We start from the raw sequence: 18,475 nt of genomic DNA on the forward strand, positions 1-18,475 counted from the left end.
TATTGGGTAAATCCTTCCACATCTAAAATCTTAAGAGATTCTGTAACCTGTGATTGCAACATTGTAAGGGAGTTTCCCATGTGTACCACATCCTCTGACAAAATATTTTCCACAAAAAAAGTATAGTGTCTTGATACCCCTCTAAGAAAGGTCTTTTCCCACCAGTGAATTTCTGCTTAATCTAGAAATTTCTAATAAAAGTTTATGTTCTGAAAAGTTAACTGAAATGTGGATGATGAAGTTTGTGTAGAGATTATATTAAAGATAAATTTTACTGATGAGTTAGCTTCTGACAGAGTTTGAGTGTTTATTTTCTAGAGTCCTAAGTAGAAATCACTATACTTTGACATTAGTAAACAAGCTAGATTGAAACAGAAAAATACGGCTAATGAATTCAAAATTATATTGTTTTTAGAAACTTTGAGTTAATTTCCCTGGCATTTTTTTAAAGTTTATTTATTTATTTATTTAAGTCAATTCTACACCTGGGGCACTTGCATGGCTCAGTCAGTTGAGCATCCGACTTTGGCTCAGGTCATAATCTTGCAGTTTGTGAATTCAAGCCCCACATCGGGCTCTCTGCTGTCAGTGCAGAGCCTGCTTCAGATCCTTTGTCTCACTCTCTCTCTGCCCCTCCATTGCTCATGCTCACCATCTCTCTCTAAACTAAATAAAAGCATTTTTTTTTTATTTTTAAAAATTTTTTTTTCAACGTTTTTTATTTATTTTTGGGACAGAGAGAGACAGAGCATGAACGGGGGAGGGGCAGAGAGAGAGGGAGACACAGAATCGGAAACAGGCTCCAGGCTCTGAGCCATCAGCCCAGAGCCCGACGCGGGGCTCGAACTCACGGACCGCGAGATCGTGACCTGGCCGAAGTCGGCCGCTTAACCGACTGCGCCACCCAGGCGCCCCTAAATAAAAGCATTTTAAAAAAAAAAGAACCATGGGAATCTATCCCTGAAACCAAGAACATGCTGTACACACTGTATGTTAGCCGATTTGACAATAAATTATTGTCATAATTAAAATTGTTTTAATTAAAAGTTTTTTAATTAAAAACAAAAAGAAAGAAAGAAGGCTCTGCACCCAACGCAGGGCTCAAGCTCACAACCCCAACACCGAGAGTTGCATGCCTTTCCAACTGGGCCAGCTAGGCGCCCCTTCCCTGGCATTTTAAGTTAATTTCCCTCACATTTTGAGCTTCTGATATTTTATTTCTTGACTATCCATTACTGTTTTAATTTATGTTTGGACATAATGATTCTTCAAAGAATTAATATGATTTAAACTGTGACATACATAGTGCCTGTAGCCCTAATATAAAACTCTCTTGGTTTAAGAATCCTCTTCAGAGGGAAGCTTTTAATCCTCTACTTTGAGCTATATCATTTTTTCAAAATCTGTTTCTGCATTCACAGTTTCAGATGATAGTGAACTCCCCACAAATACCACTCTGAAGGCCTCAGAGAAGTCTACAATGGAACAGTTAGTGGAAAAAGCTTGTTTCAGAGACTATCAGCGTTTAGGTTTGGGAACCATAAGTGGCAGCTCTTCTCGCTCAAAACCAGAGTATTTTCGAATCACTGCCTCCAACAGGATGTATTCACTCTGCCGGAGGTAAGTCTGTTAGTGGCCTCTAAAAAGACACCTTTCCTTTCTTCCATTTGAGTCTTGAATGGGCTATTTGTCTCCATAGCCCAGAGGGAGAAAAATGCCAGAAAACTAGGAGCAAGATCTCCAGGGAAATGTGTGTTTAAGAGGTACTTTTTATGCAGCATGAGTAAGCATCTCCTTGGCATTCTCAGAAGTATAATTATATTACTGAACAGTGCCTAGATTAGATCAAAGAGTGAAAGGTAAAAGTTTTTGTCTCCTATATGATTTTTTCTTGTCTTTCTCTTCCCATTTGCATCTTTTCTAGCATCTATGCCTGAAGATAAGTTGAAATAAAAATAAGATTTGCCCAGGCAGATAGGAGAGATGAAGGTCTGCTGTAGGCTAGGGGTCCACAAACTTTTTCTTTAAAGGGCCAGATACTATATATTTCCAGTTTTGCAGGCCATATGGTCTCATTGCAGCTACTCAACTCTGCCAAAAAGCAGCCATAGATGGTAAGTAAATGAATGGGCAGGGCGTGTTTTGGCCCACGGGCTGTAATTTGTTGACCTAAGTGTAGGCAGGGTTTTCTTATGCTGTCTAATTAGAATATTTCCAAGGGAAAGTACTTAAAGAATGTAAATGAACATGTTTTCTTGTTTCTATTCTTGTCATCTCTCACTGTTTCCTATATCAGTAAGGCCCTATTTCATGCTTTATATTTTTTAAAACTACATTCTGCCATGTACAAGTTTAATCATTTTCATCTCTGGGTAAGCTGTTTCCTTTGCATTCATAAATTCTTGCTTTGATTAAACAGAATAATGCTGTGAAAGCACTTTGTACATATTTTAGAAAGTTGTCTTAATGTTACTATTAGTTTCAACCCCACTGTTCTTAAAGAACTATAGATATCTCATTTTAAATGACAGTTTAAATTTATAAATACTTGGCCAACAGATGAAAAGGTACTCAACATCCCTCATCATCAGAGAAATGCAAATCAAAACCACAATGCAAACTGGTGCAGCCACTCTGGAAGACAGTATAGAGGTTTCTCAAAAAGTTAAAAATAGAACTACCATATAATCTAGTAATCGCACTATTGGATACTTAACCAAAGAATATGAAAACACTAATTCAAAAGGATATATGCATCCCTATGTTTATAACAGCACTATTTACAATAACCAAATTATGAAAGCAGCCCAACTGATGAATGGATCAAGAAGTACACACACACACACACACACACACACACACACACACACACGCACACACGCACACACACACACACACACACACACACACACACGCACACAATGGAATATTACTCAGTCACAAAAAGGAATGAAATCTTGCCATTTGCAGCATAGATCTAGACAGTATAACATGGATGGATATAGAGAGTATAATGCTAAGTAAAATAAGTCAGTCAGAGAAAGACAAATACCATATGATTTCACTTGTGTGTAGAATATGTATTTCACTTATATGTAGAATTTAATAAACAAAACAAATGAACATAGGGAAAATAAAAGAGAGAGAGAGACAAACTAACAGACTCTTAACTATAAAGGGCAGATGGTTACCAGAGAGGTGGGTGGGGGGACGGGTGAAATAGGTGAAAGAGATCAAGAGTACATTTACCTTGATGAGCACTGTGTGGTGTATACAATTGTTGAATCACTATATTGTAACCTGAAACTAATTGAACATTATTTCAACTATACTGGAATTAAAATTAAGAAAAAGAAAAAGACCAAAGACATGCAGGATTGAGTGAGAGGTTTAATGTGATTGGTGCTTCTGTTGGAGATAATAGAGAAAATGCCAATATTAAAGAACTAACTGCAGGGAATTTTTCAGAATTGCTGAGAGAAACCAGTCCTCAGGTCCAGGAAGCCAAAATGAATCCAAAGCAAATAAGTCCTCATCTAGAGGTATTGAACTGAACCCGCAGAACATCTAAGAAGAGGACACCAAGCAGTCAGAGAAAAGAGAAAGTTCACCAAAACAGGAATAGCAATGATGAATGACATTTCAGTATCAACAAAGTAAGAAGGCAATGGAATCAAATCTTCAGTAAGCTAAAGAAAATAATCATCAACCTAGGTTGTACACACAACAAAAGTATTTTTCAAAATTAAGGCAATTAAAAGTATTTTCAGAAAAACAAAAACATATATAATAAAAAATACCATTATGAAACTTGAGAAACAAGTGGGAAATACAGTTTGAGATTTGGGCCAAATAAAAATTTTTCATTAAGTACTGAAAGATTGTGATTCTGTTGAGTAGGCAATAATTTTCCTGGATACTCTAGCCTTCTAATTAAATTCTTTTTGTAGATAGTGTAAGTCGTGGTGTCAAGGTGTAATGTCCTGCTGTTTGGGAAGCATGCTATCAAAATCCTGCCTGCCAGTGAGAAAACAGACCTCATTTCTCATTTTGATCTGTCAGAAACAAAATAAAATAACAGACCACTTATTAGAGCCCTTGTAATAAAATGTTTATAGTGATATAAAATAATATATATCCCTCAAATAATATATTAGGAAGATAGGAATGGAATAATAAAAAATAATCCAAAAGAAGGCAGAAAGGAGAAAAAAGGGAACACAGAACAGATGGAAATACAGAACAAATAGAAAGCAAATGGTAAGATGGTAAATTTAAATTCAAATATATCAGTAATTATACTACTTATCAATTGACTAAATGTTCCAATTAAAAGAAGAATATTACCAGAATTTTGTTAAAGCTTTATGCTGCTTTAAAGGGAGATATCTAATATACAAGAATTCAGAAAAGTCGAAAGTAAGAGTACAGAACAAATACACCATGCAAAACTGCCTTTTACAAAATCACACATGACAATTCATTATGACCAAGTGGAGTTTATTGTAAGAATACAAAACTGGCTTGAAAATTGAAAAACAATCAGTATAATTCACCATCTTAAAAGAATTAAAAAGAAAAAATATGTTGCATTACAGGAGGGGAATCAAAGCAGAAATGGCTACTGTGAGCCTGGTCCAAAGCATGCAGTGATGGAAGGTCCTGGAGACAGTACGTGGTGGGACAGCCAGACAGAAGATTCCTCTAGGCGAGAGAGGCAAGGGAAACTGTAGGGGCGTGTGATCCTCAAGCCCACCCCTCCCTCCTCCTATGGAAATTCGTGCGCAAAGCTTGAATATTTGCCTCTGGGAGGATCTCAAACTCAAGTGCAGAACTTGCAGAACAAGTGAACTGTGAAAATGGGGCAAAAACATTTCCAAATTGATAATTTTTTTTATTCCAAGAAAAAAAAGAAAAAAGAAAAATATAAATTCACTATATACAGAAAAGCACTTTATAAAACATAATGTACATTTATGATTTTTAAAAGAAGAATTCTTATCAACTTAGAAATATAAGGAAAGCTCCTTATCTAGTGTCTAAAAAATCCTACAGCAGAAATTACTTTTTGAAAGTAATTGTAATTGAAAACTTCTACTCTGAGATCAGGACAAGGTAAGGATGCCCACTATCACGACTTCTACTCAGTGTCATACTAGAGGTCCTAAAAGGTGCCAAAAGACTAGAAAAAGAAACAATAAAAGGCATAAAGATTGAAAAGAAGGAAAACTATCATTACTCACAGATAACTTGCTTGTATACTTAGAAAATCTGAAGGAATCTACAAATAAACCTTTAAAATTAATACATGAATTTAGTTAGGTCCCTGGTACAAAATTATTATACAAGAATTAGTATATACATAGCAAAGGTAAATAATAAAAAAATGAAATTTTAAATGATGTTATTTTGGTACTGACACTACTTAAAGTAGCTCTAAAAAGCATTACTTAGGAATAACTCTAATGAAAGATATACAAGACCTCTATGTGGAACAGTCAGAACAATATTGAGGACCATTAAGGATATAAATAAATAGATATTTCATGTCCTTGGGTTTGAATACTCAGTACTTTAAAACTGTAATTTTTCAGGGCATCTGGGGTGGCTCAGTCAGCAAAGCATCCAACTTGGGCTCAGGTCATGATCTCACAGTTCATGAGTTTGAGGCCCACATTGGGCTCTCTGCTGGCAGCATGGAGCCTACTTTGGTTCCTGTTTCCCTCTCTTTCTGCCTGTCCCCAACTCATGCTTTCTCCCTGTTTCAAAAAATAAATAAAAACATTAAAAAAAAAAAACCTTTAAAACTATAATTTTTCCAGAAATTGGTCTATAGATTCAGTGCAGTCCCAATCAAAATTCCAGCAAAATGTTTATGGAAATTAAAAAGATGATTCTTTTAATATATAAAGAGTATATAAACTTTAATATATAAAGTTATATAAAACTTCAGAAGGTCAGGAATAGTCAAGATAGTCTTATAGAATAATACTGTAGGATATCTAGACTTTTTATAAAGCTACAGTAATTAAAATAGTATGGGATTGATACAAGGATAGTCAAACAGACCATTGGGGCAAAATAGGGAATATAAAACAGCTCAACATATATGGACACTTGATTTAAGGTAAAGCTAGCACTTAACAGCAGTCAATAAAAGATGTTTTTTCAATATGCTGGATATCCATATGAAAAAAAATTAATCTTGACTCCTGCCTTATATCATACACCGAAATCAATTCCCACTGGTCTATGGGTCTACATGTAAAAGGTGAAAATAATAAAGCTTCTAGAAGATAGAAGAATATCTTCATAACCTTGAAGTAGGAAAAGATTGCTTAGGACAGGAAAAGCACTATCCATAAAATAAAAGACTGATAAATTAAGACCTTCTGTAGATATCAGAAGAACATCAGGAAACATTAAAAGAGTAAAAAGGCAATAAAAAATGGCAGGGGACTTAAACAGGAACTTCACAAAAGAAGACATCCTGGTGGCCAATAAATATCTGAAAAGATGTTCAACCTATTAGTCTTTAGACAAATATAAATTAAAGTCCCAATGAGACTACTTTATACCTGCAAAAATGGCTAAAACTTAAAAGATTAACAATACAAAGTACTAGTAAAAATGTCAAGCAAGTGGAACTCTCATTTATTGCTTGTGGGACTGTAAATTGGTTAAACAACTTTGGAAAGCTGTCTCGCAGTATCTGCTAAACATCTATGGACCATATGTGTAACCTGTTATTTGCCCAGAATTTCCAATAGAAATGTATATGTGCTCCCAAAAGACATCTACAGGAATGTTCATGGCAACATTTTTCTCACATAGTCAAAAACAATAAACTACTCAAAATCAACATTAGAAGAAGAGATAGTGTAATCACATAGTGGGATACTATACGCAATGAAAATAAACTACAGCTATATGCAGTAGCATGGATGGATCTCACAAACATAATGTTGACTAAAAGAACCCAGATACAAAAGAATAAATTTTATTTGTTCCTTCTATCTAAAATTCAGAAACAGAGAAAACTCATCCAGTTTTTTAGCAGTCAAGGACAGTGGTAAATTTTGAGGAGGAGAGAGAAATAGTGATTGGAAAGAGATACAGGGGATCTTCTTGGATTCTGGTAATGGTCAATTTATTGACCCAGGTAGTAATGATATGGATTTTTTTGTGTTAATTCATTTGTGTTTCAAGCTCCATGTTTAAAATACATGTCTTGGGGCACCTGAGTGGCTCAGTCAGTTAAGCATCCAACTCTTGATTTTGGCTCAGGTCATGATGTCATGGTCTCGTGAGTTTGAGCCCCACATGGACTCTGTACTGACAGTGTGGCATCTGCTTGAGATTCTCCCTCTGTCTCTGCCCCTCCCCCACTTGCCTCTCCCTGTCTCTCTCAAAATAAACTTTAAAAATAAATAAATAATTTTTTTAATTAAAAAAAAATAAAAGAAAATAAATGTCTTACCCCTCAACAAGTATGTTTCTGAGTCTTAGAAAATATCACAGTAATAACCTCCTTTTGGGAGGTTATTAATATGAAATCTCTTTAGTGTAATATTTCTAAATAAACTAAAGGAAATGACTCTGAAACCTGCCTATCTTCTTGTGCTTCCTATTCTAAAAAACAAAGTACTTTGTTTTGTATTTTCCCAGTGTCATATCCTGTAACTTTATGAGCTAATCTTTTCTTAAAAATTATCAACATGTAGTGTCAATAAAATATTTAAACTTATTTTGACCTTTGAACATACTGTTCTCATAACCAAAAATCATTTGGTTTTGATTTTTAGTTCTTTCACCATCTCAGGCAGACTAATGTTAGTGTGCTCTATTCTCAGCTGTTGCTGCAGCAGACTAATGAGTTGACAATTTGACTTGTCATCCTCATAAAGTTGCTATTAATCCACTAATCTTACAATCTATATTTCAAGTTGACAAAAAGTAGTGTGTAAAACAAAGGAAATCATTAGTTTAACAGAGGCCTTTTTAGTAATTCTATATAGCATTTTTCTTTCTTTTTTTTTTTTTTTTTTTTTAATTTTCTTTAAGTTTATGTATTGTGAGAGGGAGAGAGAGAGCAGAGAAGGAGCAGAGAGGGAGACAGAAAATCCAAAGCAGGCTCTGTGCTGTCAGCGCAGAGCCTGACTCAGGCCTTGATCTCACAAACCATGAGATAATGACCTGAGCAGAAATCAAGAGTCAGACACTTAACCGACTGAGCCACCCAGGCGCCCAACACAAGATTTTTATTTTATTTTTTAATTTATTTATTTTTGAGAGAGAGAACACATGAATGGGGTAGGGGTAGAGAGAAAAGGAGACAAAGGATCCGAAGCAGGCTTTGCGCTGAGAGCAGAGAGCCGGACGCAGGGCTCCAACTCATGAACCGTGACATCACGACCTGAGCCAAAGTCAACACTTACCCGACTGAGCCAACCAGGCACCCCAGAATTTTTATTTTCTAGGCTTAGGTTATTCCACCTGCAGTATCATTGAAGGGGGCTTATTTCAAAAGAGACTACGGATTAGTGGATAAATTAGCTATTTTCACTATCTAGGGCTTTTTTTCTCAAACCCTGAAGAACTGAGTTAAAACTAAGTTCCATGTTTAAAATACATGTCTTGGGGCACCTGAGTGGCTCAGTCAGTTAAGCATCCAACTCTTGATTTTGGCTCAGGTCACGATGTCATGGTCTCATGAGTTTGAGCCCCACATGGACTCTGTACTGACAGTGTGGCGTCTGCTTGAGATTCTCCCTCTGTCTCTGCCCCTCCCCCACTTGCACTCTCCATGTCTCTCTCAAAATAAATAAACTTTAAAAACAGTAGCACCTGGGTGGCTCAGTTGGTTAAGCGTCGACTTCAGCGCAGGTCATGATCTCGCAGAGCCCCACATCAGGCTCTGTGCTGACAGCTCAGAGCCTGGAGCCTGCTTCAGATTCTGTGTCCCCCTCTCTCTCTGCCCCACCCCTGCTTGTGCTGTGTCTCTCTCTGTCTTTCAAAAGTGATAATAAATAAATAAATAAATAAATAAATAAATAAATAAATAAATAAATAAATAAATACATTTTAAAAAATAAATAAAAGAAAATAAATGTCTTACCCCTCAACCAGTATGTTTCTGAGTCTTAGAAAATTACTGTGATACTATGATACTCATGTTCTTATATTCTCTCTCTCCCTCTCTCCCCATTTCTTTCCCTTTCTCTCTCCCATTCCCACTCTCTCACCCCATTCATTCTTTTTCTCCTTTCCATGTCCCTGAAGCTATCCTGGCCTTTTGGTTGTACCTCAAGCTGTACAAGACAGTAGTTTACCAAGAGTCGCCCGCTGCTATCGACACAATCGCCTGCCTGTTGTATGTTGGAAGAATTCAAAAAGCAGTACCCTGCTTCTTCGATCTGGAGGATTCCATGGGAAGGGAGTGGTTGGTCTTTTCAAATCTCAGAACTCCCCTCAGGCAGGTAAGCATCTCTGTACAGCACAGTTGTGATCCTTTCACTTTAGAGAATTCCTGAGAATAAAGGAAGTGATATCTGGGAGTGTCAATTGTGCCCTTATATCAGGCCTTCTCTCGCACACAGACTTCTCCACGGTGCAATATGAAACATGTACTATTTGACAATGTGGGTTTCCACCTTGAATTTGGCATCTTGCTAAATATGTCTGTCTATATTTGTATTTTAATATAAATTATCATAATAGCCTTTTGTTCTAGGCTGTTTTTATTTCAGCAAACCAAACTATCCACAGATGGAAACTAGAGTATACTAATCTTACTCTTTCCTTCTGGGGAGCATCCAAATATATTTAACAGCTTCAGAGGCAAGTAGGGATTCTCTGACCCATGTAATATGAGATATTTTATCTCATTCCTACAAGTAACATGCACACACACAAACAAGTCCACAAACCAATGACCAAAATGCTGCCTTAAAAGAAACTCTCAAGAAAAGAATATTTTAGGAAGCTAGAAGAAGGCCAACTTAAGAAAGCAGATAGTACTACTGTCTCTTTTTCCGAGGATATTTTTAAGTACTATGTCTGAGGTCTTGAAGTCAGTCAGAAGCTATATTTTGCAGACCTTTCCCATAATTTCTAGCTTATAGTAAATGTTCAGTAAAATTAAACAATAGACCACCAACATATCAGATCCAATTTAGGGATGGCGGTGTTCTTAACTCTTTGGAAATGAGGTAAGTCAAGTTCTGTGGTTCAGCGGGTAGAACCATGTGCTTTTGACATCTCTTCTTTATTCTCGTCCATTTCCCTCCTGAAAGTTAAAAGTTGGCTAGCATATCTTTGATCATTCAGCTGAGGGCAGCACACACACAACATCATCATCATCATCATCATCATCATCATCATCATCATCATCATCATCATTATCCTGCCTGTCTTGGAGTCTCAGCACTAGTATAATTAAAGGCAATTTGTTTTTAACTATTTTGACACTGAGGAATCCTCCCAAGCCACATAGTGGATATAACAGAACACAGCATATGTAAGTTACATAAAGTGAGGGAATCATTTCGGGAGCATTGATGGATATATCACTGATCATTGATGACAATGTTAATTTTTTCATTGGAAAAAGTTGAAACTATTTTATTCACTGGTTTCTGATTTTTTAATCTAATATAAATTTGCTGTATTCCATATTTTTGAGCTCACACATATGCTCACATTTTAATGTCTTTGAAATTGGGATACATCTTAAAATTGATGTGATCAGAGAGTTGTCATAGTTTAAATGGAAGAGTTGTTTTTGTTTTTAAGTTTATTTATTTATTTTTGAGAGACAGAGAGCACAAGCAGGGGAGGGGTAGAGAGAGAGAGAGAGAAGGAGACACAGAATCTAAAGCAGACTCCAGGCTCTCTAGTTGTCAGCACAGAGCCCAATGCAGGGCTCAAACTCATGAACTGTGAGATCATGACCTGAGCTGAAGTCAGACACTTCACCAACAGAGCCACCCAGGCACCCTTTAAATGGAAGAGTTTTTAATTCTTAGTACATAAAATAATGGTGCATCTTATAATTTATGACATCTTAGAGTTCATAAAATATAATAATGGCACCTTAAAGTTTATAAAGTATAATTATGCTAATTTTTTCTTCAGGATGTAAAAAAAGTTGTTGATATCTGTTGTCTTTCTAATGAGTCCCCCATGATGCCTCTTTAAAGTGCCTGGGCCAATTTTAGTGATTCTTTGTTCCACACAAACCAGCTCAGACTCCCTCCAACCCAGAATTGTTCTCACATTTGTTTCCCTCTGTGCATACACAGAGGCATTCCCTCTCTGCCCTTCTCTTAGAAGGACTAGGGAATCTGGCAGTGGCTGTTGCTACCTTCTCCCCATCTTCCTCCACTCTTCCTGCAACAGACTCCTACAAGTTCATGTGCCCTGTTAGGCCTTTGTGGCAGAATTAGAAGAAAACTACTGGTATGGGTGCCATTCTGGGATGCCTAGGGAACCCATTCCATCCTCTGCTCTCAAACAGTGGTATGGACAGGATAACTACACCAATTCTTGGAAGGACAGCCCTGTGCTGGTTTTCCAGACCTAGGCTCTTTCTGGGAGGATGGCAGAGCCATCTCTGATGATGATGCAAGCAAGAAGTAGGTGTGGTGAAACCAGTATCATAGGAAGATAGCCATTTAATAGTTTACAGCTGTAAATGGGACTGGTTTCTATATTTGGGTGTGGTAATTTGAAGATACACAGAAAGAATAAGATAGGTAGGTAGGTAGGTAGGTAGGTAGATGTCTTAACATAGAGACAGTTTGTTTTATTCACTATCTTTTTCTTTTATAGCTCCTACCTCCTCTTTAGAATCTTCCAGTAGCATAGAACAAGAAAAATACTTGCAAGCCTTACTGAATGCAGTTTCTGTCCAACAGAAACTCAGTGGCAATAACACCCTTACTGTCAGACCAGCACTTGCTCTGTCTCCAGGTAAGATTTGATAATACTTTTCTTCTTGACAACTATGAAAGCTTCATTCCTTGGGTTAGTCTCTTCAGTTATTTATACTGTTCCTTCAGTATGACCCCTTGAAGTTTTACCCTATGGGACTATAACTTTAGCTCCTTTTACCTAAAAATCAACATACCACTGTTAATGTCTAGTAACAGTAACCAAATGTGGAGATTCAATTATTTTCTTTTTAAAAGAATAATAGGAGTGGGGAACATAAATAAAGTCATCTCTTTTTTCTTAGAATCTATTTTACATAGACTTTAAAGTATTATTACAAAGTGGAATGTATAAGTTGAACACCTGATTATTAAATGCTTATGTAGTAAATCATCATGTATAAGTTTGAAATTCCTGAAATTTCTGCAACCTTTTATGATTTGTAGTACAGTTTGTTTTCATTAGATTTGGATGAAGCCATTAAGACTTGTACTAATATTCTGTTTCAGTTATCATGTGATGGAACCCCAAAGGGTTCATGTAGAGGTAACCCTAATGTGTTAGACACAGGAGCATGTGACTTGAAAAGTTGGTCTCCTTGGCTTAATCAGCTATTTGAATTAGCTCAACATAAGCAGAAAGTGGCTTTTCTTGTAAAGTAACACCATGCATGCCTTGCTTCATTTATCATTAAATTCTCTGATTGCACTTGCCAAACCTAACTCTCTATAATCTTGCAAATGTGTGTATCTCTGAGGAAATAGTAACAGTGCCTTGTTATCTCTATTAAAGCTTTGGGTACTTAAAAAGTACAATGTTTGGCAGCAATTAGACATGCTACACATGAAGATAACTTTTTGTCATTTGAGTAATGTTAACCTGAACGACATGGTTTTTGTTCTTCTTTTTGGCTGACTTTCAGGGACTGAAAGGAGGACTTCAAGAATGTCCACTGTGCTTAAGCAGGTAGTGCCAGGACATTTGGATGTAAACCCATCCAATAGCTTTGCTCGAGGAGGTTAGTAAGATTGATTTTATAACTGAGCACTGATACAACCTTAAAATTAGAAAACTTTACTCTAGATAGTGATACTCTAAATCAACTAATTATGGTTCAAATTGTTCTTAATTACCCTTTTCGAAATAAATGGTCTAATTTGTTACTGGTGTTGTGGCAGATGAGTTTAGCTGCATGGGACAAAATGTATAATAATTGCTGAAATCTTAGCTATTGATGATTTTGGAAGCAGTGGGAGGTGAGGGGAGCGTGTCTAAGTGGTCAGCCCCATGAATACTCCACAATGCTTCAGGTTTGCAGGGTAGAAAGGCTGATCACTGAAGCATAAGCAGCTAGAGAGAAGTAATCCCAGACTCCAAGAGTTGTGCTTCCCCAATGCCTGTAATTTTTACTCCTGTTCTCTGAAATGCTAGTTTAGGGAACAGAAGAGAATGATATCCAGGTTACTCTTTTTTTCCCTCTGGGCTTTTTAGCTTTTGGCATAAGGAAATAGAGAAAGGCCTGTATTTGCTCTTCTAGCCCCAAAGGAGGTCCACTTTGGTATCTGGAGATTATGTGAGATTCTTTTACTTTTCAGAGGTAATTACAGAGCAAGTATCTTGATTGTAAAACTTCCTATTTTACAATGGATTTATATAATCTTGGGTTTTTTCTCTCACATCTATGCGATGCTGAATCCCCTTGAAAATTTACCAAGTGAATGATCCAAGTTCTGCTTGAACATCATCAGTAATGGGAAACTCATTTCTTCCTAAAAGTAGTCCCTTGCATTTGTAAGCAACTCTATATTTGTTAGAAAATTCTTTCTCATATTGATCGAAAAATCTGCCCCTATGTAACTTTGCATAATCTGCCCTCTACAGTCAGAAAATTCTAAATCTTAATCTCCCACATGCCAGCCCTTCAGATTTAAAAACTGATCTGATCTTTTCTCTCTGAGAGCTTCCATTAACTCCAAATATCCCTAATTGGAACAGTTGCATTCCACTCACCATCTTTGTCACTCAGTGAACTCTCCACGGATTTGAACTCATGCAGCCTAAGATTACATCAGATATGAGGATGGCCCCATCATTAGGTTGACCCACACTGAGATTAATATCACTTGAAATCTCTTCCCATGTGCTATTGTTCTTAACAATATACAGTACTAGCCTTGAGGGTTGGTTTTCGAACCTAAATGTACTACATACTATACCTACAAAATTCCATCTTGTTTTACATGGACTATTGTTTTAGACTTTGGATCCTAATTCTGTCTGCCTCTGTATTAGACATTTTCCCAAGCCTCTTCTCATGCATCAGTTTGATCTCTGCTGTCATGTAATTTGTTGTTTAAAAATATTAAACAGCCAGAGCTAAGGGCAAAAGTCTTCATCAAACTAATATAGAAGCTTCCCTGAAGAAAGAGATTGATCTGTTAATATATACCAGTTCAACCTCACCTGACCCATATTTCTAAATCTCTGCCAATCTCTTTAATTTGGTATTTTCCAGTCTTTCCAAGTATTAATTATATCACAAAAGATTATATGGTTAGTTTACCATGACTCATTATAAGAATTAGTGCTTTTTCCTAAGTAATCACAAATTATTCACTAGTATCCATTCTAGAATTTAGTTCAGAATCAACATACAGGAAAGCTTTATTTTACAAAATTCACTTTTTTCCCTTTTGAAAAACCAGATTACTATGCACATCTCCTAGCAGTCATATTGGTTCTTTAGATACTTTTTTCCCACCTCATCAGAATGTTCTATAATTACAGGATTTCCTAATAGCTTTCAGCCTTTTTCACTCATCTTGTGAATTAGTGAAATAAAGGTCACTGTATTAGTTTTCTAGGGCTACCTTAACAAAGTGCCACAAACTGGTTGTCTTCAACAACATTTGTCTCATCATTTTCTGGAAGCTAGAAGTTCAAAATCAAGATGTTGTCAGGGTTGGTTCCTTCTAAGGACAATGAGGCAGAATCTGTCCCATGCCTCCCCTCTAGTTTTTGGTAGCTCACTAGCCATCTGTGGCTTTCCTTAGTTTGTAGAAGCATCACCCAGGTATCAGCCTTCATCTTTTCATGATGTTCTCCCTCTGTGTCTGTCTCCAAATTTTCCCTTCATATAAGGACACTGATCATATAGAATTACGGTTCCATCGCCCTCCAGTATGACTTCATCTTAATGAATTACCTCTGCAATAACCCTATTTCTAAATGAGGCAACATTCTGAGGTGCTGGGCGTTAAGACTTCAACATATGAATTGGGGTGGAGGCACACAGTCATATATAGCTTTATAACTTTATAACCCATTATAGTCCTACATAGCTTTCTTTGGAATTTTTTAAATACCATTGTTTTAAAGTTTAAGATATAGGCCTCGTTCTTCTCATTTCTTTCTTGGTGAATTTGAACTAAAAGATAGTACAGTGACTTTCTCCTAAGATTCCTGCCTAGTATTTCTGTTGCCCAGAGCTCCTATCCAAATTTGGCCCAATATTGCAGTTCCCCTTATTGCTTTGTTTAGCATCTGCAAGTTTATATGGTCAGCAAGGCATGTCAGCAGTTTTTCCATGCTCTGCTCTTGAGTTTTGCCTTTGTCAACTTCATCAAGGACACATTATTTATTCCTCCATTTGGCCAGATGACTTGTAATATAAATTTCAGATGCAAAATGGTCTCATCTTCTATGTTAGCACCTAAGGCTCATGGACATTCACCAATGTGTTTCACCTACATTATCTTCTCTTTTTTAATACTGGCCTCAGACTCAGCCTTTTTTATACAAGGGGATCCCCACTTGTGGTTACATTCTAATCATGAGTTTATTCTTTGCTATTCTCAAAAGTACCTAAAAAGCTGTATTTACCTCTTAGGGTCAAAATCTCCCATTTAATTTCTGATCCATTCTGGGCATAATGAGGTCATAATTATTATTTCTGACACCCTTCCCAAATATTTTCTTCTGAAAATTATTGTGAACTTACTGCGTTTCCTCATGATAGTTTTTTGCTCCTAACCAGATACTCATCATTCTGGTATCCTAAACTAGGATCCAGAAACATATATCTTACTCTTTTATTCCATCTCCTAATTCCTCAATGCCAAAGCCTCCCAGATCTTCCAAGGTCCCAGTGGTTAACTGGAAGATAAGATACTGCTGTTTCCTGGTGTCTTCAACTTCTCTGATCCCTAGAGCTGCTTCCTTTGTCTCTTCCAACAGGGTCATTTCTCCTCACATTAAATACCAAGAATGGACTGGGCAAGCAATTTGGGAAGTCTTAGAAGATTCCCTGTTAACATGACCATGACAGGCAGACACACACTCACATAGGCCAGGGCCAGACTAGGTGTGGATATTTCCACACCCTGCAAATAGTTCATTTCCTCTTTCCTACCCTCAAGGAGAGTCTCTTCATTTTTCCAGATAGTGAGGCACCACTTCTCCAGAAATTCCTCATCCACCCTGTATGGAAAGAGCCTCCTAGTTCTAAATTTTCCTCCTAACCTTCTCCTTTTTCTCTTCTATGTATCTTTACTACCTTTTCATTCCTTTCATCATGATAGAGTCTTAGGTACTGGTTTTTTCCTTAGGTTATTTTCACTGTATGCCTTTCTCACTCTGCTGATAAGCCAGAGTTCAGACTGACTTCTACCTTCTCCTTTACCCTTTTCTCAGTCAGGGTGACCACTTTGCATTCTGTGTGCATGTTGATGAGTTCCTAAGTCAGGGGAAGCAACCTTTTTTACACAAGAACCAGTGAAGGAAAAGTGAGGATGTGAATAGAACACATTGCTTTTCATTTAGAATTAAAATCATTTTTGAGGCCCATGGGGAAAAATACATATACTTACAACTTGGATAAATTATTTTGTTGACTACAAAAATGTCATGAGGAAATCAATACTACTGCCTCTTAAAAACAAAAGTATAGCAGCTCAGTATATTTGAGAAGTAGCCACATGGAGGCAGCCTTTTAATTTTCCATCTTTTACATTTCTGTGGCCCTTCAGTTTCTCTACATGTAATATTTTATCCTTGTAATAATCTCTAGGATATGTGTTTTAAGAGGCTCTGAGAAATGAAGTGACTTGGCCAAGATCACGTAGCAAATAACAGCATAACTGGTACTGGGATTGGTTCAGTCCATTTCAATACAGCATTCACTGAATATAGCTTGTACCTCATACACATGGATAAATTCAGTACCCATCCCCACATCCCACCCAAGCATCTTTCCTCCCCTCCTTGGCCTGAACAGAGTAGAAGGAACAATACCAGTGCTCAGGAAACACTCGTGCTTTGAACACCAGTGCATTCCCATCAGTGGGGTGAACTGCACCACTTCTTCCCTGAAGCAATCCCCTCAGCCAGCCCCTGCTGGACAGCCCCAGAGCCACTTGGTTCCTTACATGACAAAACACTTACATTCAAATTCAAACTATAGCACTACCACTTAATGTGTGGTATTAAGCAATTTAGGAAACCTCTTAATGCTCAGGGTCCTCATCTGTAAAGTGCAGATAATAAATAGTATTAGCTTTAGAGTATGAGGAATAAATGAAATATCTGTAAAGCACTTAGCTTAGTAACTGGTTCATAATAGGAACTCAGTAAACGTTAGTTCCATGATTGTTGTTGTTATTAGTTATACTTGCCTAATACTCTACTGAAATAGGAGAAAAGTCTACATTTGCATTTAAATTGCCTTAAGCCAGGTTGCTCTACATAGGCCTAGTGCAAGAAGATAGAAGGTAAATATGCTCTAGGTCTAGGCCAAAAACTAACAAACTTTTTTGATCATGATCATAGTTAAAAATACATTTTATATTATATTACAGTATATAAGTATTATATCAGGTAATACTGTCACAGGGCAAAATGTATATATACTAAAACAAAAGTTTCATGAAACAGTATCTATACCACATGCAGTGCACATAGTATTTTCAAATTCTAATCTCACTTTTTTGAAAATACCAACTTGATCTAGTAAAGTGATCACTAAAACCATTAAGGGGGACCCTACAGCTTGGGAAAAAACCTGACTCCAAGCCAGTAGTACATGGTCAGAACAAGTATTTGACACCTAGGAAACACTCAGGAAACTAAGTAGACCTTACCACCAAAGCACTAGCATAATGCCCCATTGGATTACAGTTCTCAAAGCCCTCTGCTGGCCCCATGTCCATACAGCCCATTTTCTTATTGCTGATTTTCTGCTATGTGATAAATACTTGGCAGTTTTTCATTAATGAGCCTCTATAATAATAATTATATTATTAATCAGAGCAAATAATCAGGGCAGATAATCAGAGTTGAAGATATACTAGAAGGACCACAACAGCTCATAATGTATCAATTTTCAAAAAGAAAATAATCAACAAATGTGTTTAATACCTATAAATTAGGCTTTCAGCATGGATACAAGAATAAATATGATTAGGGCCCTACCCTTTGGATCGCAAAATCTAGTAGAATAAAATGTGCTAATAATAATCACAATGCAATGTGATCACAGTTCAAG

General features: G+C 36.8%; 1 protein-coding gene across 3 annotated transcripts in view; it reads left to right on the forward strand.

Moving 5' to 3' along the window:
* The window catches only part of SBF2 (SET binding factor 2), a 490,797-nt gene that overhangs the window by 432,188 nt on the left and 40,134 nt on the right, over window positions 1-18,475 (forward strand). For 2 of the 3 annotated variants that reach the window (XM_086678004.1, XM_086678005.1), the window contains exons 26-29: window positions 1,422-1,620; window positions 9,283-9,479; window positions 11,833-11,973; window positions 12,857-12,952. In XM_086678004.1, the coding sequence (XP_086534130.1) occupies window positions 1,422-1,620; window positions 9,283-9,479; window positions 11,833-11,973; window positions 12,857-12,952 (633 nt within the window). The remainder of the gene's footprint in view (window positions 1-1,421; window positions 1,621-9,282; window positions 9,480-11,832; window positions 11,974-12,856; window positions 12,953-18,475) is intronic. The other variant, XM_086678006.1, reaches the window with a different exon arrangement.

Source organism: Puma concolor, chromosome D1 (genome assembly GCF_028749965.1).
Source record: "Puma concolor isolate L17-30 chromosome D1, mPumCon1.1.hap2, whole genome shotgun sequence".
Classification (NCBI taxonomy): Eukaryota; Metazoa; Chordata; class Mammalia; order Carnivora; family Felidae; genus Puma; species Puma concolor.